Below are 19208 nucleotides of genomic sequence, written 5' to 3' on the forward strand. Positions count from 1 at the left end.
TCAGTGGAACTGCCGTAGCGTGTTATCGTCTCTAGTTGATTTGCACCTCGTCATTCAGGTCGTCATTCCATTCCCCCGCTCATCTTTTATTCAGTCATTTCACTCATCTCATCCTCTCATCGCTTCACGTAACCATCGTCACCATCAACCATCAACTGGGCCCTCATGTCACGATCCGTGGCCAATTGCCCCGTGCTATGCGCCACTGCGGAGAAAGACGAAGAAGAAGAAGAAGAATGAAGACTGCTGAGAAGAAGCAGAGCAAGAAACATGGGGCGCGAAAGGCCTCACCTGGACCTTCAACAGGCCATTCGCCGAACCGTTCTCCTGGCCCTTCAGACAGACGTTCAGCCGGTCAATCACCAAACGTTTTAACGGGTGCTTCACCAATCGGCTCGACGAGTCCTTTCGCGAACCGATTTACGAACCGATTCGATCGGAATCGCGGCCAACCTGCACAAAAAGGTAATGTCAGTAGGCGGCGAATTTTAAGCAAGATTCGTGGGCTGTACTATAGCAGTGGGACTGATGGCTTTTAAAAGTTGGTGAGTGTTTAAAAGTGAAATAATGCATGGAAGTGAGAGAAGGCCATATACCCGAGTCTAAAAATATAAGAATTATATATGTAATTATATATATATATATATATATAAGAATAAAATTATGTGGTCTAGAACCTTTTTATATGCATTTCATTAACACCATCTGAATCACAGAAAAACACGGCCACGCTAAACCCAACGGCTTCGGATGGGTGATATTGCGAAAGGTATGAACCTTGGGTTAGGTCAGGTAGGCCCATTTTAGTTAGGTTAGGTTACACAGATTGGGGGGTCTGGTGGGGACGGGGCCCCACACCCAGGCACGCACTAAGCGGTGCGGGCATGAGACTGTGCCTGACTAAAGATGGCGGAAATCAGCCCCATTGCTATAGTACGGCCAAACTCCAAATTAGGAGGCTAGTGCGGAGGCTAGTGCAAGCTGTTCCTCTCTCAGTAGCTGTAGCTCACGGTTGCAAAATGACCCCAAAACTTTTTCTTTTCAGAGGCCTCTCGTACTGGTAGCCGGAAGCGAAAGCCCCAGAAGCAGCGTGAGCTCCCGTACATCCTCAATAGTGAACCGACTTAATTGTATTCGTTCTAATGTATTGATCGGCCCATCTACGCGTTAAATGAGTTTGTTCTCAAGGACACGATGAAGACGTCCCGCACGATTAATTTTACGAGAGGGCCACGGCATAGGCGAATTTTAGGGGCATGTCTCTGCTGGAGGAACTAGTACGTAATAGACCTCTACCTGTTTTTAAACAAATATCGTTATAGTGCTCGACAGCGCCACGAATTTGGTAGAGTTGAACTATACGTTCAAAGCTAGTGGCTAACAAGGTCGCGCCCGAAAGCCCCGGTCTTGAGGGGATTACGATGGTCTCTGACAGGGACGCGACTTTCGGCCCTGCTTTTCTTTCAATAAGAGGCAGCGAACAATTGCCAATCCTTGGAACTCAGCTACTCCCCTTCCGATTTGTTTCGGTTTCGGCCTGTCTACCAATGTCAGCATGATGACGTTTGTCGGGCAGAGGCTTATTAGTAGCTCGGGAAACGAAGGACGGACTACAGGGCACTGAACTGACAAACACACTCTCTTTCACGCTCTAGTTCAGTACATGTTGTTATCTTATGCCCCTCGCATTGCGAATATTTAACCGTTTCTGACGAAACGTGCCGCAACAGCTGCATAAGCTCGTTTATCTACTTTTTTTTTTCTTTTTTTCAGGCGAATACAAGATCGAAGGTAAGTTACTGTACATCGTTACAACACTCAATGCAATGCACTTGCTACTGTTACCTGAAGCGGACCCTTGTTCGTAACCACACGTAGATCTGATCGCAACAAACGCCATCCTGCACATTGCCTCCACAACCTAAAGCTTTCTCCCTTTTACTTTTTTTTTATTTATTTATTTTTCAGACCAACCGAAGATTGACGGTAAGTCCTATTAATTTCGATTGTAGTTGTCGTGTACACTCAGGCTGAGTGTATTTTTGAAATTTTATCAGAGAATAATGATCCCGTACGAGAGGAGAATCTAATATTGAGAACGCGTTCCATATGACAAGGTCCCACATGAGAACGTGGTCCACGCACCAGACTTCTTCACCAAATCATGCGATAGTATGGCATGATTTTAAACAGCAGTTGCTCCTTAGCGTGCAATAACATATAATTTTTGGAGCGTGTCGTCATGAACCAGATGCGGCCTGAAGACTGGCGTGAATGCAATAAATGACATAGGAATACAGTGTGAGATGTTTGAATTTACGGTTCTCCGATAGGCGCGCCCCTGATGGCGAAGGAAAATTTCGGTGAAAGGGGTTGTGATACTTCTGGTTCGTTACATGGTGCACGCGTTGTACTGCACGGCCGAATACTGAAAAAGTAATTATTGTTCTACATATCGAAGTCTGTAGGAGACAAACCCCTGAACACACTTCACATCTATGCATTTTCATAATTTAATACGGCATAGTTTTTTTTAACGATGAAAGATGAAACTCACTCAAAAGGTTAGCCAGCTGTAGGACTCGAACCCACAAGTTCTGGATTGCCGGTCCAAGGCTCTACCAATTGAGCTAAACTAACACGCCTTCTCAGTGACTTCCAGGGTGCGTCATCTGGAGCGACAAACCAGCCACTCTCTCTCACTCAACCTCAACCTGAGTGAGAGAGAGTGGCTGGTTTGTCCCTTCAGATGACGCACCCTGGAAGTGACTGAGAAGGCGTGTTAGTTTAGCTCATTTGGTAGAGCCTTGGACCGGCAATCCAGAACTTGTGGGTTCGAGTCCTACAGCTGGCTAACCTTTTCAGTGACTTTCATCTTTCATCGTTAATTTCTTAGGCAAATTGAAGCTTTGTATGTATTTGTCCCTTCTATGTTGTTCCAGCCTCAGAACATCAGTTCTTTCATAGTTTTTTTTTTTCTTTTTCGGCTGAGTGTCACAGCCCCGTTAAGGATCCGGACGCCTCAGCATTCTGACCTGGAAGACCGTAGGATAATGTGTTGGTGACGAATATTTCTGGGGGGAATCCTATGTCAGCAGGAATCATCCAGGAGGAGATAACCTTTCCCACTTTTTCTTTCGCGCAGTTGCTGAGGTTGCTGAGGAAGACACCAGATCCCCTAGTCCTGCAAGTATTAGAACAGAAAAGAAGTCAATATCTTTGAGCCGGACCATAATTGTGATCTGCGTCGTAACCGCCGTGTTCCTCCTCCTACTGTCTCTAGTCTTCAGCGGCACTTTTAAGCGACTTTTCTACAGCGAAGGTCATACCGGTTGCCGGAGCAGCCAGTGCCTTGAGGCTTACGACCTCTTCCAGACGATGCGCAGTAATAACATCTCGGCATGCAAGGATTTCTACCAATATTCCTGTGGCGGGTGGCACGCCACAGGGTCGAACCAGTCGTCGGCCATGGAGATGCTAGAACGCATGCTCTCGGACTCTCTCAACCGGACGTTTTATCTGAAGGCCCTCGAGGTTTCGCAGAAGAACCGCTCTTACAACGTTCTTACCTTTTACAAGTCTTGCTACGCATTTTTCAGGTAGCGTCAGTTTGAGCTCTTCGTAAGATAAACAAACTCTCGAAAAATGTTGATCACGCGCGCAAAAATCCAAGCCCGATCCAGTGTAGCGGGCTGTAAAAGTTGATCGTGGATAAGTAACAGTGATTTACCACAGGTTCGAGCCCGACCTATAGGACCGGCGATGTACGGGCTCGAGCTCGGGCTCCGCCCGGGGCCATACTGGTCCAACCCGAGCCCAGTCCAGGCCCACAAAAGAGGCGGCTTTAAGCGGGCCGGGCAGAGCTCGGGCAGTGCTCTAGCATAATTCGCTTAAGCTTAATTGAAATATGCAACTTAGCTTCTTTGGAACTGTAAATTCACGCAGCTTTCCTGATGACAGTGTCGTTATTTTTCAGCGTGGAACGCACTTTTAAGGAACTGCGAGAAGGCCTCTTACCGCGCTTGAACTTGTCCTTGGAGAAGTCAATGAAAGATCCCTTGTCCATCTTCAATGAAGCCGTGCACATGACACTGTCGAGAGGAATTGATACCTTCTTTTCCATCTCGATTGTACAGAGCGATGGCAAGTATCTAGTTGTGATTACGCCTGGAAAATCGCTGGAACGGAAACTCCTTAATGACGCCGAATCAGGGGATCGCTCCCATTTCAAGCAATACATGCACGATTTCATGGCGACAATCGACCCTGGGGTGCTCGACGGCAAGACGCGAACCCAGATCATGCTCCTCGACGAGAAGTTCGGCAATATAACGAAGTCATCCGGAAGTGTTGTCACAAGGAGGGTTACTGTAGGAAGGTTACCCACTGTTCCCGAGATGATGACGGAGGACAGCTGGCTTGAAGCGTTGCGTCGCAACCAGCCAACGAAGAATCTTGAAGAGGACAGTACCGTTGCCGTGGACGACATGGAAATTGTCCAGGAGATCACTGAGTTTCTGTTCTCCGGTAATACGTCGTATATGTCTCTCTACCTAATGATGCAAGCGACGGGGACTTTCCTAAAGCTCCACTTCAACGCCCATGTCGCTCCGCAGCATCTCTGCACCATGTTGTCGTGCCAAGCCTTTACTGCTGACTTCACGGTCCTGGCTGCTAAGGAGCACATTGGGGAATCTAGGACAAAACATTTCCATTTCTTTTTTAACAACGCTCGCAACCAACTTCTCAGAAGCCTGTCTACAGGGAACTGGCTTGACAATGGCACCCTGTATGGTGCTGCCACTCGAATGAAAGCCATCGCCTTAAAGACCCCTGCTTTTGAGGCAGAAGCGTTGTCGTCAGGTGTACCTGTTATGAAGCCGGATTTCTTCAGCAATTATGTCGCCATGTTAAAATATAGGAAGGAACAAGACAATAGGCACCCTAAAACTGATGATGAAAGAGACAATGACGAGAATGAACCCCAGTGCAACGTCTTGTTAGGAAGCGCTGCCATATTTCATGATGAGAAGAAGGAGATAATAGTGCCCATACTTTTCATGATGCCGCCTTTGTACTTCGACGTTGATGGGGATGACTTCATAAACTATTCGATCGTAGGCAGAAACCTTGTTGAACTCCTTACGATGTCCTTTATCGGAGGAGGAGATGAAGATCCTCCTTGGTGGTCAAATCAGGTATGTCTATTTATAGAGTTTATTTACTGATGTCACAACTGTAGAGAGGTGGTGGTGAAGGACCTTGCCGTTTTCTGCCTCAAAGAGGTGGGCAACGTTTCTGTCTTCACATAGTGTTTAATTGACCCTAGATCGCGTGTCTAGGATGCGATCCATGGCTGAACCCCCCTCCTTAGAAAAATCCTGGATCCACCCCCGCCTCCAATGTGGAATTCCAATGGCAGATTCGGAGCGCCTCCGGAGCAAGTTTTGTTGCTCCGCCGAGAGCAAGTCTGTTCGATTGGCAGATTGGGAACAGTTCTAGAGTCTTCCAATGGGAGCTTCGAAGCGGCATTCGAGCCAAGCTCGCTCCAGGGAGCAACGCAGACTGATCCGCCAAAATAGGCAGATTCAACCGGAACTCTATGTGACGTGTCACTTGTCGCGTGTGCTTTCCATTTCCTGTCTCTGCTTCGCCAACATGGCCACTTCGCAACGCGTCCTCGCCGTGACTAGTCTTTCGCGTCGTACGTTGGTAATTCTGTTTCGCGAAGGAAGCGATAAGTCAGAAATTACAATGGCAACGTTAGGACATTAGAAGGACCTTGATGTTGCAAAACATGGGGTTATAATGGAACATGAGTACCTTCTTCCTCCGTCTCTGGCCGCCATGCACCAAGGGAGATTGGCCAGGGCTAAACTCCAAGTTGGGCGCAAGTGTTCCAGTCGCAGATTCGGATCGCTTGCTCTAGGCCAGATCAAGCCGCTCCTTTGCAGTGTCTGCCACTTGCTCCGACTCTGCCATTGGAATTCAACCTAAGTCTCGACGTGGCGTGGCCAGCAGGCTAACCACTGAGCCACGCGAGCTGATCATAACTGTAGAGGGCACTAGCTTCGAAAAGACGAGACCGCACCAATGATGTTGGTCCTGAAGCAGTTTGGTTTCTGTTTTGCTGAATTTAGAGGACTATTAACGCTACATTGCTGGAGACGCGCCAGCGACCGTGACGCTCCCCAGCAAGTCACATGTACTTCGGCATGTACTTCAAGCTTCAGACTTCTGTCGTTCAGTCGAAATACGAGGGGAAAAAAATTTAATTACCGTGTCTGGCTAGACTACTGTTAGATTGCACTGTTATCTATTCCGCCAGGTATCGTCAGCATTCTACGACAACACGCTGTGTTATGGACGTCAATTTACGACTCTTCTTGGGAACGCCGTGGGAATGACCGCCTACGTGAGGAAACGACTCTATGCGTCACTTCGAGCGGTGTCCCAGGCAGCGGCCTCGCTGGGAGATATCTTCGACGAAAAAGAACGGCAGTTGTTCTTCGGACGTGTTTGCCAAACCCGTTGCCGACGAGTCTTTGACGCTGAACCGGCGCCGATCCCTGCCAGGCCTGTGTGCCACTTCGCCGTTCAGAACGTCCCACTTTTCTTCGATACCTTTAAGTGCGCTGCAAACGACACGATGAGACCTCAGATAACCTGCAAACCTATGTGATGTAATAATGTATGACGCTGCGCAAATGGCGTTTGTGGAGTACGCTGAAATTTATTTATTTATTTATTTATTTTATTTCAAAAACACAACATTTTAGTTCAAATGTTTATATATTGCACGGAAATCGAAGTCTGTGGGCATAGATATGAAATAAACAAGCTCGAACGACCACTCTGTTAACTCTGTACTTGCACAGTCAAGTACAGAGCTCTTAATTCTTTTATTTACGTCATGAGCAGGGCCGGTGCTAGGGGTGTACGGGGCCTGAGGCAAAGGCACATCGCGGAGCCTGTTTCACACGATTAAGTGCATATTTGATATTTTAAAAAAAGTAACCCCTGGTTGAGGGCTTGGTGCGCGGGGCCTATGCAGGCGCCGGGCTTAAGGCGGTCGCCTTACTGGCCCCCTATCGCCGGCCCTGGTCATGAGCGGCTAAAGCTGAGGAACATTCACATTTACTACTGTGTCTCGTAAACCACGGGTGGTAGAGTTTGGAAACATTGGCACGGTGGAGGATGAAGAATAGGAATAACGTTCAAGGCGAAGGAGCTAGACCACGTTACGACGACAACGACGCCTGAATGCGAACTTCAGACCAACCTGACAACGCGCCACAAGTGGAGCACCCGTTGATGCGTTGCCTCGGGCCACAGACGGGAGAACTTCATCTCATAAGGGGCACGTACTAGGATAGAAAATTTGAGCTTGATAGGCACAAATAACGGTGGATGCACATTTTAATCGCGGCTTCATCGATGCGCTCCTTCGAAATACTTCGCCAGTGAAGCTTATGCGACGGTTGCATACAGGGCGCATTCTGAGAGCATCTGTATATAGAGCCCATCTCGTTAGTGAGTTCTCGGAAGGTTGCGCCATGATATGTGGATTCATGCTTGCGTACTGCCTGTTACAAGAGGTTAGTGACCGCACTGGATCATGGTGATGGTGATGAGATAAAAAATAAATTAAATGTGGATGTAAATATGCTGTTTCACGAACGTTTCCCAACTGAGTAACTCGGAAAGATGCGGCTCTATGGAAAGGCTTTCTTTTCAATGAACAACCCGCAGACGCTGGCCAAGAACAGAGCCGTAAGCGGCGCATTTGCAAACGTTCGTAAATAAAACTCCTAACTTTTAAATTTTACTTCGGACACTTTCGGGACCTGTGGTTTCAATTAAACTCTGCCCGTTCGTTTGCGTGCGCGTGCATGTGTGTGATACGACACATTCATACATGATACTACTTGAGCCATGTTAACGGAACACTACTGTAATATTAACGACAAGTTCTTCATTAAGTTCTCAACAAGATCCTATTAGTCCGACGTAAGGCTTCGCACCTAAGACCTAAGGCACGGGATGGTAGAGGAGGACGAAAGTGATTGTGACGCACGCAAAGCCTCGTGCTCTCCCCACGCGACATAACCTCTGGGCGGTCTAGGTCGATACAGATGCGCACGGACGCAAAAGAAGCAGCGATGCCATCGCTTCGGCCGGCAGGATCCAGATCTTCACGCAAGCAAAAAGAGTCGAAGGCACCGACCGAAGTTGCCGGGCCGACTTCTACCAACGCACCGAGCCCTGCCCCATCGACATCCAAGAAAAGTTCCGAACCATTGCAAGACGTGGTAACGTGGCTGTCTGTTTTCCGAAATGTGGTCATGTTTGTTTGTTAAAAAAGAAAAGAAAAGCGATATGTATAGGGTGTGTGCGGATAAAATAGCCCCACGTTTACGCGCGTACCGCTATCCCTGCTTACCGCAAGAACTTCGACGCAAGGTGGCGCACGACGACGCTATTATGCGATGAACACACACACACAAAAAAAAAAAAAAAACTGCGCGCGACAAAAAGAACAAAGAAAGCCACGTAAACTTAGTTATCCGTGCATCCCGAATTGCCAATACGGAAGCCAATAGGTGGTCACGGCACAGTTGCGTCCACCTACCGCTAGGAGTGCCAGATTTCGTTTCGGTTTCAACACAGGTGGCACCACTAGCGGTAAAGCGACGCAACTGTCATGTCCCATTGAAAATACACCGGGGGCATGGCGGAGAGCAATGTTCGCGTGGATAACAAGCAACAGTTGGGCTGGTTGGTATAGAGTGCGACATCAAGAGGGCGACAACCTGTCCAGCCCTGTGTATTCTCGTGGCTCGTGTATTTGTTGCTGCTTTATAGACCTCTACCCGAGAAACGTCATCATGACGCTGGTAAGACGGACTGAAACCGAAACAAATTGGAAGAGGAGGGCTGGGTTCCACGAATGGACACTTGCTCGCTGCCTCCTATTGAAAGAAAAGTAAGGACCGAAGGTCGCGTTCCTTTCAGGGACCATCGTACTCCCCTCAAGACCGTGGTTTTCGGGCGCGACCTTGTTCGCCCCATAGCTTCGAGCATAGTTCAACTCTACCAAACTGGTGGCGCTGTCGAACACTATGACGTCATTTGTTTACAAACAGGGAGAGGTCTATTGGTGAATGCAGGTTCGTCTCGGGAGCGCTGTCCCCGAAAGAGGGAGAAACGCATGCATACGAAAACGATAATTTTTATCCAAAATAAAGATTCGTTAAAGATAATACAAAAATGTCCTCATGTCATAATCCTGGTGCCGAATCCATGAAATATTCCTGTTCCAGCATGACAGAACGTCTATTCTTGAGCAGGTGCCCACCGACGCGGGGAAGACAGCAACGCCATCACCTCGCCCGTCCCCACGAAAACAAAAGGAGTCCAAGGCGTCGAGTGCACGTGCCGCTCCTACCAAAGCGCCAAGCCCGTCGACGTTGAAAAGACGTTCGGAGGCGTCGGAGGATGTGGTAATATGATGAATTTTACTATTTAATTTGATTGATGATTGATTATTGATAATGATTGATTGATTAATTTAATATGATGAACAAAGTAATAGAATACCGACGACTGAACAACCTACAAGGTCCTAAAAGGAAGTGCGCCCCAGCACCACGTTAAACAATCCGGGGCTTTTCCATCGCGAGACAACTGGCCCCAGGACAAGAGCCGCCGATATTTCGAATAGAGTCCGTTCAGCGAAGAACAACAGCCTCGTAAGAATAGTCTCCGATTCGTCTAATTTCTGTTGCCCATTGCCCAGGCCTGTTTCATCAAAGGGCAGTCTCTGTTCGAAATATTGCCGGCCTGTCCTCCTGGGGTACTTCACTTAACAGTATCCTTACCGATTCGCTGGATTATCTACCCTTCAACTAAGGGTGCATAAGGGGCACAATTGTCATCAACCTGCCCAGACTTCGCCTAGCACTGAATATAAATCCCTCTTCCAGATGAAGAGGATGCAACAAATGTGTGCAACAACCCAAGGAAACCTTGAAACGAAATCGCTGCCGAAGAAAAGCAACGTCTTCCTGTGGCTCACTGTGGCTGTTGTCCTCGTTGCCGTCGTGCTGGTCGTCTCGACGTACGCGCTTCTTCAGAAAATGCTGTCGAGACAGTCGGCGCAACCAATGCTGTGTACCAACGAAGACTGCGTTTCGCACGGCTCTACACTAAAAGCTGCCCTTAGCGACGCTGTGGAACCTTGCGCCGACTTCTACGAGTACGTCTGCAAAGGTTGGCAACCTGTGAACGAGGCTGCTACAACTGTGCAGGAAGATATGCTTTGGAGCGCAGTACTTAGATATACTAAGCAGTGGAAGAAAGAAACGTCTCTACCAGCGCGTCTGCACATGACCTGCATGAACACATCGAAACCATTAGAGAGTGAGCGAGGCAAGTTTCTCGATTTCATGAGAGCGCTTCGCATCTCCTGGCCCGACAAGCCTGAAAAAGGCGCATCGCCCTTCGATGTGCTCGTCGGCCTTTCTGTTAACTGGAACATGGGACTGTGGCTTGGTGTTCACGTTATCCAGCCCGTCGGATCGCACCGCATGATCTACCTGGACAAGGGAACCATAGGAGATACTTGGTACGAGAAACAGTCGTCGCTGTCAAAGGAAGGTGTTTATAACAATTACGTTGTAGAGTTCCTCACTCTGTTAGGAAAACCTGTGGAAATTTCGCTCAATATAACGCAGCTGCAAAACGACGAAGATACCGTCTTGCGGATGCTATTATCGGAGACCGAATTGGATCAGAGGGAGGCCACATACCCAATATCTAGTATGGAGTCCGTTACGAGATCTATCCCTGTCCAGCTGTGGTTAACAACGTTAAACACGCATTACCATCCAACGTTCAAGTTCACCAAAAACGACATTGTGTACGTTCAAAGCGTAGCGTGGCTGAAAGCGGTTGATGAGATCCTGAGAACGATGCCCAGCGATCGGCTGATGAATGTTATTGGATGGACATTTGTGCAGAAGTATGCGCTCTTGGCGTTACTGGGATTTCATGAGGCGGGAGCCCTCAGATTCGGCAGCGCCGAAGACTATGCGAATACAAAGTTGCTATTCTGCTTTGAGAACACCCAGAACTCGTACGGCCTATTGGCAGTTGTGGACTTCCTCAATAAAAAATTTGGCAGGCACGAACGCCAGAAGATCGACGAACTGATCCAGTCCTTAAAAGGTAGTGCACAACACCTCATGGCGCACTCCGCCTGGATTGATGAGGAAACCAAATCTGCAGCAAGGAAGAAAGTATTGAATGTCGTTACAGACCTGTGGCCCGGAGACGATGTCCTGGTATCCCCTCAGGCGCTTGAAGACTATTACAAGGACTTCCCGCCCATCAACGCGTCCTTCTTCGACAGTTACTTGGAACTCGTCAAGAAGGTCAGGGCTCTTCGCGGACACAAGCGCTTCCACGAGATCTACCAGAGGCACTCTATCTTTACTGCACTTTCCATGTTCCATTACAGTTATGTCATGAACACGGCATTTGTTACGCTACAGGCACTACAAAATCCATTATACCATCGCAATGGAACCCCCGCGATGAACTACGGTGGCTTCGGCCTATTTTACGCGTCTGAAATGGTTAAGTCTTTCGATGAAGAAGGCGTACGGTTCGTAGGCACGACGGAAAACAACGCTCAACTAAGCTGGTGGACCAACGCTAGCTCAGCAGCTTACAACTCCAGACTTAATTGTAACGTCAAGAACAGCAGCCAAAGCAGAGTATTTCCGTTCCTGCCAGCATTGGCCGTAAGTTTCCGTGCCTACACGGAGGAAGTGAATAGTGGGCGACAAGCAGACCTCCAACTAGCGCCACTTCCTGAGTTTTCTGGGAGACAAATCTTCTTCATGACCTATTGCTTTTCGCTCTGTTCAAAGAGCCACAATGAACGACATGACTGCAATTTTCCGCTGATGAACTCTGAAGACTTCGCAGAGGCGTTTAAATGCCCATCGAATTCTTTTATGAACCCACCGCAAAAGTGCAATTTCTTTGTTTAGAACCTCGATCCAGACGCCAAGAAGGCAGTCATGAACCACGCGGAGTCTCTTTACGTTCCGCAGTCGTCTGTGGATTGGGTTCACGTCTCTTGACTGGTACGGCATACTGTTTGCGTTACAAGTAAAGCAAAATATGAACGACAATTTTTCTTTGCCTTCTTGTGGTGCGTCCAAGTGAATTGTGCCAAGGTGCCCTTCAATACAAAAATTACAACACACACAAAGGCACAACAGACAGGAGCGGAAGAAGAGGCTAATATAACAGTATTCATTATGTAGTGTCGTACTTTGACCACCCTCTGAACCAATCAGAATTAATCAATCTGCGTTACCGTCGCCAGATAAGCGGAAAAAATCGCAGGTGTGCGATCAAGTGGTGTGTGGGGTTGTGCAGGTTGATGCGAAGGTGACATGGTAACGTGACATCTGTGCACGCGCAGTTTCGACGTCTGTAGTCGGAAGCACTTTTTTTTTCTCTGCTCCTCTGGAGAACCCTGTATTTTCTGCTGGAGCGTCCTAGGAAGAGAAAGAAATCAGATGTATGCCAAAGAAATGAAACGTAACTGGGAAAGAGAACCTGTCTCGGCACTCGCAGTTTCTGGTTGTTCGATTGGTTCCAAGTTAAAGGTTTTCATCACTCCCTTAGACTTTACTGTGCGAAGAGCAGGGGCAGATCTACAGGGGAGGGGGGGAGGTCCAGATGTCATGTCCTGACCCCCTCCTCAATTTCTGTCTTCACATAGTGTTTAAGTGACCCTAGATCGCGTGTCCAGCATGCTGTCCATGGCTGGACCTTGCTCCTCAGAAAAATCCTGGATCCGCCCCTGGCCAGGAGGAATACCATGAGCCCAATCTTCAATTTATCGTTATCCCCATAACGCGCGTTAAATGCATCACTTCACCAGTGATTCGCCACGAGTTCCTGCGCGAGCCTACCAAACTTCAAATATATTATCAGAAACTTCAAATATACCGACAACGCTTGCTCTGTCAGCGTTCCAGATCGAGGCTCATGAGACACGGAATACAACACAACACAGTTTTTCAGAGATCTGAGAACTTGTGTTGTGTCGTCGTCGTCTTCGTTCCGTATCTCAGGGTATTCCACCATCGTCATGCTTCACCAGCTAGCCTGCACCTTGTCTCTTCTCCATGAGACTTTGCTCTGTCGACCCCACAATAATAATGGTACCTTGATGGTACTTGACCCCCTGTGGTATATGACCGTGACCCTGTGAGACGACGTAAGGTTTGTCTGCCCAGTGTGGCGACATGTTCCACGTGCCGCAGGGACTGCGGATAATTTCAACCACCTGGGGTTCTCTTGACGTGCGCCAGAAATCTCCGAACGCGGTGCTGGAAGCATCGTCCTCGGCCGGGATCGACCACACAATGCATTTCGAAAAAAAAAAAAAAAACATGCGACACGTGCACTCAGTAGCTTCCTCTACTTCTTGTCGCTCCAATGTCTATTGTCTCGTGATGTACCATATTTGATTTCAACCGGAATTAGAGATAAAAGCTAGCAACAATCTTTATCGCCAATTTTCAAACAGAGCGCCAACAGGAAATGTGGAGGCATCATTTCCTTGATCGTCAAGGAGAACACGCACACACATAAAAACAGACCGGACGACACGAGAAATGTGTACCTGACGGTCAGACGACCGAGACGACCGCCTCCACCGTCTCGAAGTGACCGAAACCCCCATACCGAAACCACATGTTGCCAACGTCAAAAACCCATGTTGTCCAACAAATGGCTTCTACGTTATGTACGCCTCGCCGCCGCGCTCACGAGAAGGTTGACCGTTCTCTCACCATTACGCGCTCTCCTCCAGTCGCGTTTTCCTTACATCGTCTGTGAGGTTCGAGAGAGTTCCACATTTTTGCAGCACACATCAACGGGTATGGCGGGAGATAGCCGTGAGCAGGTAAGGATTTTGTACATTTGTTCAGAATACAACGTCACGTAAAGTCTCAAAATAAGGACGTCGATTCCTTAGAGCACAGCCGTGAACGCGAGATCATTTTCGGTACCGGCGTTGTTTAGGGTGCTCAGGGTGGTGTCACATTTACAGAGCCACACACACTTCCTAATGCTACTGTCACGTTGGGTTTCCGCCCTTATGTGTATTTCAGCGAATTCTGCATTCGTCCGAAGGCGTTTAACCTGCGCCAAGCGTTTGTGTTACCAACCCGCGTTATGTGATTTCTTTTTTTTTTTATGAAAATCATTAGGCTTATTTTTTTCGATTACAAAAAAGAAAAAAATATACGTTACGTGCTGTAAGATTATCAGGATTGCCAGTCGTTTGGTGCCGCCGTGATTGTTCTCGGGCATATTTAGGTCTTCAGCGAATTTCATTGTATGCCGGTTTGAAGCGGCGTGCTAAGAAGGAGGCATGGCTGCATGGTGCTTTCCCTTTTCTGTTTTTGTTTGCTTATTGTCAGAAAGAAAGCGTTCTCAGTGAATTCTGAAGCACTGTGAGAGCTCATCGAGGTGTAATCACTGTGGGACGTAACTAAATATACTGAATGTTCGTGTACATTCCGTAGTACTACTTGAGAATGTATGTGAGACAAAACGAACGACCAAGCCCGTCCCAGATCGTTCTCCGCCTGTTTTTGTAAATATTTTATTTAGCTGTTTCTCCTATTTTTTTCTTCTTCTTTTTTTTACAACACAGGCAGTGGTTGAAAAGGAAGCAGGCAACGCTGCCTACAAGAACAAGGATTTCGAGAATGCTCACAACCACTACGATAAGGCCATCCAGCTGGATCCCACAGATATATCTTTCCGTACAAACAAGGCTGGTAAGTTGCCCAACATGGGTGTGTGTGCTAGTCATTGAAGGTGCACCTGTGAATGAGATACTATTGAAATGCCAGTACGTTTTCACACAATACGGGGCTTAAATTTTCTGTGTCATTCCAGCTGCCTACTTTGAGCAGAAAGAATACCAGAAGTGCATCGAAGAGTGTGAGAAGGCTGTGGAGACTGGCAGAGAGAATCGGGCCGACTTCAAACTTATTGCCAAGTACGGTTCCTCCATTGTTATACTCAGCAATGCCCTAGTTTTGACTTGTGCTATACTGTCCCCAAGTAGGTAGTAGCTTTGCACTTTGAAACGTGTCCTGTTTAAGCACAGCTTACCTCTCTCCCTGCATTTGAGAGACCAGAGAAATAAACTATGTATACAGCATTCTGCTGGTCATGCTCTAAGTGAACTCCGTTGCTGATCTGACCATTGTCTTCACATTCACTGTATCATTCCGTCTCAACAACTGGTGTCTGCATGTCTTGAGCTCTTTTTTTGTCTAAATGCATTTCGCAAATTCAGTGTGATTGACTTGTTACAAATATATCAGCTGTATCAAATGTATGTTGAAAAATGTTGTGTTGATTATAGCGCTTCTGTGGCCTTCTGATCCCCTCAGTTGCAGACACCAGTTTGTTGGAAAATCGCCTTACACAAAAATAAATAAAAGGAATACCAACGAATACTTTCCGACACCTATTCTTCAGTTTTAACTCTAAATTATACCCTTTTGGAAAGCACTTTGATGGAGACCGGATGCCATGCCCTCCATGTATCTACGTATATTAATCCTGTAGTTCTGTTATTATTCATCATTCATATTATTCAATCAGTAGTTTTGTTAGTATTCAAGATAAAACAGATAGTTGACCTAGTTGTCTGCAAACACTGTGCTGTACAGTTTAGTTGTGCTCTGGTTTAATGAGGGATGTGTCCATTTTCAGGGCATACGCACGTATGGCGAATGCCTACGTGAGGTTAGGAGACTACCCCAATGCCAAAACCTACTACCAAAAGTCCCTCACGGAGCACAGGATTCCCGACACACTGGCCAAGTTGTCAGAGGTGAGGGACGACGACGTGCTGTTTCGGAGCGTGCGGTAACTTTGCACCTTTCACGCGTCCTAGGTTGAAAGAGTTATTAAAGAGCAAGAGAGGAAAGCTTACATCAACCCTGAGCTCTCACTGGAGCAGAAGAACAAAGGAAACGAACTGTTCCAGAAAGGTAAAAAATCTTTCTCACGTGTTTGAGGGTGCTCTGAAAGCTGTGGTGATTGTACATGTTCTTATTTATAGGCGATTATCCATCTGCTGTGAAGCACTATACTGAGGCCATCAAGCGCAACCCAGAAGATGCCCGTCTGTACAGCAACCGCGCCGCTTGCTATCAGAAACTGGCAGAATTTCAGCTGGCGCTGAAGGACTGTGAGGAGTGCATCCGCCTTGACCCGGAGTTTTGTGAGTGCCTCTTTCTATGGGGTTCCCTACGTGCATGAATGACAGTAGTTAAAAGAAGGTGTTGGACTGACACGACTTCTTTTGAGGGTCCCAGTGAGGTCTGTGTCCAGTCCGTTGTTCTCGAACCTCCAGGGTTCCGCAAGCTAGATGTTCGCGCACCTTTGGCATTTTTAAATAAGTGTGTATGAATGGTGCGCTAGCAGGCTTTCTATGTCGTGCTGATGAGGTCTAGAACAGCATTAGTTGAGAATCACTAGTAGTAGTAATCGCTGGAAATCATAAGGGTCCACCGTGGCACGACACCACCATTCCAATTATGAGTGATCGCTTACATTTTATAGATCACTGTCAGTCTTGCAATGTACACTACATGGATAATGTACACCACAGTGGTGTCCACATTCATTCAGTCTACTGTTGATGACAGGTTTGAAGTCCATTGGTTTTCTTATGGAGCACAATTCTGAAAATTGTCGGCACTTATTTTGGAACAAACGTAGTATTTGGCATCTGCACACGACACACTTCTTGCAAGGATGGCTATTTTTTTAACAAGGGACCATTTTTACTGGTGTTTATGTTCACCTGGAACTAGCACATTTGCACATGTACACAAAGACGTGCATCTGATAAGCTTTGCTCTGTTCCTTTCAGTGAAAGGACATGTAAGAAAAGGCATGGCACTCATGGCAATGAAGGAGCACTCCAAGGCTGTCAATGCATTCCAGAAAGCGTTAGAGATTGACCCCAACAACCAGGTTTGTTTTTTTGTTTTCCTCTTGCACGTAAAGTCTGATGTCTTGAGGGTAACACAGCAGGGTAACGTGAGGGTTAGACGTAAAGTCTGATGTTCCCTAACTGAAATCCACGAGAGTTTACCACGCTTTGGGGGACATCGCAAGGGTTTGCAACCGAGATGTAGGTGACTGTTTTGGAAATGTTGCGCAGTGTAATCAGCAAGTTTCGCTTCAAACAGCTGGTTTGGTTGCTTGGTAGAGCAGAAACATAAAGTCACCGACGGTGGCACTATGGCTGCAAGAGCACTGACAATATTTTGCGCAGTGACCCTAAGTGTAAAAAGAAAGCATGTGTAAGTGTTTATTTAGCTGTGGTTAGTGCCTAGACTGTTTTTTTAAATTTTGTGGTAAAAAAAAGGAGTGAATTCTGAATGGCTTCTCACTTTTTTTAGGAAGCTCTAGATGGTTACAGGAGGTGCACCTTGGCGTCAAATGCGGACCCAGAGGAAGTGCGAAAACGTGCGATGGCAGATCCAGAGATCCAGAAAATCCTCGGAGATCCTGCCATGCGTTTGATCCTGGAACAGATGCAGAACGATCCCAAAGCACTGCAAGAGTAAGTGGTTGATGCTGGTTAAAGCATGCCCTGGTCCTAGCTTTGTTTCTGGTAGAGCCTTGTTTTATCAATACAGATTTAATAATCCACCTGACATAAAGCACAAATGTTTTGTTTTGAATGAAAGAAAAAAAAGTACACTGAAATTCCTTATGAACAATTACTGCTTAATGGGTTGCAAATACACCAATTGTTCAACATGTTCTGCAGGCAGCGCAGTGACTTGTGACTGTGTTGCTACAAACTGAAAACAGCTGTTCACTAGCAGCTCGAGTTGCTGGTATGGAAGAACACCTTAGAGCTGCCTTCCCCAGTACTAGTCGGGAGTTCTGTTAACCAGTTTGTTGTTGTCAAGGGAGCAATTGATGATTCCAATACTTGTCAGTGACAATCAATTTGTTTGTCTGCTGTGACTGATTAAAATGTGACTGTGTTTTGCCCCCCACACAGGCACTTGAAGAACCCAGACATTGCAAACAAGATCCAGCGACTTTTGGAGTCTGGGTTAATAGCCATTCGCTGACCTTCTTGGTTCATCAAACTAGTGTTGCCTGCTTGGTTCCATTGGTGTGGGGGGGGGGAGCCACAAGTGTTTGCCTTCTCTGCGAGGCATCCTCCATCATTTTTGTCATTTGCTAATACAATAAAGAATTTTCTGTTATGCCTTCCTCCGCATTTTCTCGTGGTCCTAGACTGCAGGCAGAAAAGAAACGAGATTGAAGTCACGTTTTAGAACGGTATTCAAGAATGTCCACAGTGAACACCTTTACCTAGCAAAGAGTGTATGTCAGGAAGCCAACACTGCACTGTCTGTCGCTTTCCACCGTGAGGTTACTGCATTTCCATGTGTGGAGCGATATTTTGGCTCCTCTCTGAGACAAGCATGAAAAAAAATTCATTACCGGTGTTTGAAAGTACAAGCTACTGCTACAGAGTAACTACAATCCAAGGGTATACAAAACGAAATGATACAGTAAAAATATAGGCTTTGTAATGCCTATGGCCTGATGTTGGAAAATTGCTTACTCATGAGGTGGCAACAGTTTGCAAGTAACTAGAATTACGAGTAATCCAATGACCATGATTAATTGGATTACCACCAATTACTTCTTTCCAGGATTACTTTTGCAAGTAATTTGTAATGTGCTTTGGAAAACTTGGAATTTACATGCAATTTGTTTTGTTTTTATACTAATTTAAAAATTGTGCATCATTTTTGCAATTTTCCAATTTACATCAAAATTATCTATTGAAATAAATGTCACTGGAATAACTCAGTTACTTTTCAGAGTAACTATTCAATGGCTCCTGAAAAAGTAACTTTTTACAGGTATGCTTCTAACCATACATAGGTATTTTTTTTATTCACCCTACTATTTACAATGGAGAGAAGCAATACGAGGAAATGAACTGGTTGTTCTAAGGAGTCCTCTCTCTCTCCCATTTCTCGGAACCGAAAGGCCACCTCGTGCGTAATTTGTAAATTTGTAATGTGCGTGACGTACATTTGCATAAT

General features: G+C 46.7%; 3 protein-coding genes across 5 annotated transcripts; all 3 read left to right on the top strand.

Annotated features, from left to right (window-relative positions):
- The first annotated feature begins 197 nt into the window (after window positions 1-197).
- On the top strand, window positions 198-6851 carry LOC135401533 (endothelin-converting enzyme 2-like). Of its 2 annotated transcripts, XM_064633995.1 has the most exons (7): window positions 198-465; window positions 1046-1090; window positions 1774-1791; window positions 1969-1986; window positions 3146-3599; window positions 3977-5198; window positions 6329-6851. In XM_064633995.1, exons 1-7 carry the CDS (start codon window positions 198-200, stop codon window positions 6680-6682), a joined length of 2379 nt encoding a protein of 792 aa, XP_064490065.1. In that variant the 3' UTR covers window positions 6683-6851. The 2 variants fall into 2 exon arrangements, with proteins under 2 accessions (XP_064490065.1, XP_064490067.1); XM_064633997.1 differs by lacking the exon at window positions 1969-1986.
- A 1223-nt stretch (window positions 6852-8074) lies between these two features.
- Window positions 8075-12197, top strand: LOC135400091 (endothelin-converting enzyme 1-like). Of its 2 annotated transcripts, none has more exons than XM_064631832.1 (3): window positions 8075-8986; window positions 9351-9503; window positions 9987-12197. In XM_064631832.1, the coding sequence occupies exons 1-3, from the start codon at window positions 8951-8953 to the stop codon at window positions 12057-12059; spliced, it is 2262 nt and encodes a 753-aa protein (XP_064487902.1). In that variant the 5' UTR covers window positions 8075-8950; the 3' UTR covers window positions 12060-12197. The 2 variants fall into 2 exon arrangements, with proteins under 2 accessions (XP_064487902.1, XP_064487901.1); XM_064631831.1 differs by having other exon boundaries at window positions 8075-8312.
- Window positions 12198-13870: 1673 nt separating this feature from the next.
- On the top strand, window positions 13871-18357 carry LOC135401534 (stress-induced-phosphoprotein 1-like). The gene is made up of 9 exons (XM_064633998.1): window positions 13871-13993; window positions 14750-14876; window positions 14998-15100; window positions 15826-15946; window positions 16010-16106; window positions 16178-16339; window positions 16994-17097; window positions 17529-17692; window positions 18143-18357. Exons 1-9 carry the CDS (start codon window positions 13970-13972, stop codon window positions 18213-18215), a joined length of 975 nt encoding a protein of 324 aa, XP_064490068.1. The 5' UTR covers window positions 13871-13969; the 3' UTR covers window positions 18216-18357.
- The last annotated feature ends 851 nt before the right edge of the window (window positions 18358-19208 follow it).

The sequence above is a fragment of the Ornithodoros turicata genome, chromosome 7, assembly GCF_037126465.1.
Source record: "Ornithodoros turicata isolate Travis chromosome 7, ASM3712646v1, whole genome shotgun sequence".
In the NCBI taxonomy this organism is placed as follows: Eukaryota; Metazoa; Arthropoda; class Arachnida; order Ixodida; family Argasidae; genus Ornithodoros; species Ornithodoros turicata.

Excerpts from the sequence above, each read along its gene's own strand:
- LOC135401533 (XM_064633995.1), top strand. The coding sequence starts at position 198 with ATGCGCCACTGCGGAGAAAGACGAAGAAGAAGAAGAAGAATGAAGACT. Across the intron at positions 466-1,045 it reads CGGCCAACCTGCACAAAAAG|AGGCCTCTCGTACTGGTAGC; the intron begins GTAATGTCAGTA and ends TTTTCTTTTCAG. Across the intron at positions 5,199-6,328 it reads CTCCTTGGTGGTCAAATCAG|GTATCGTCAGCATTCTACGA; the intron begins GTATGTCTATTT and ends CTATTCCGCCAG.
- LOC135400091 (XM_064631831.1), top strand. The coding sequence starts at position 8,136 with ATGCGCACGGACGCAAAAGAAGCAGCGATGCCATCGCTTCGGCCGGCA. Across the intron at positions 8,313-9,350 it reads CCGAACCATTGCAAGACGTG|GTGCCCACCGACGCGGGGAA; the intron begins GTAACGTGGCTG and ends ATTCTTGAGCAG. Across the intron at positions 9,504-9,986 it reads CGGAGGCGTCGGAGGATGTG|ATGAAGAGGATGCAACAAAT; the intron begins GTAATATGATGA and ends TCCCTCTTCCAG.
- LOC135401534 (XM_064633998.1), top strand. The coding sequence starts at position 13,970 with ATGGCGGGAGATAGCCGTGAGCAG. Across the intron at positions 15,101-15,825 it reads GACTTCAAACTTATTGCCAA|GGCATACGCACGTATGGCGA; the intron begins GTACGGTTCCTC and ends GTCCATTTTCAG. Across the intron at positions 16,107-16,177 it reads AAACGAACTGTTCCAGAAAG|GCGATTATCCATCTGCTGTG; the intron begins GTAAAAAATCTT and ends TCTTATTTATAG.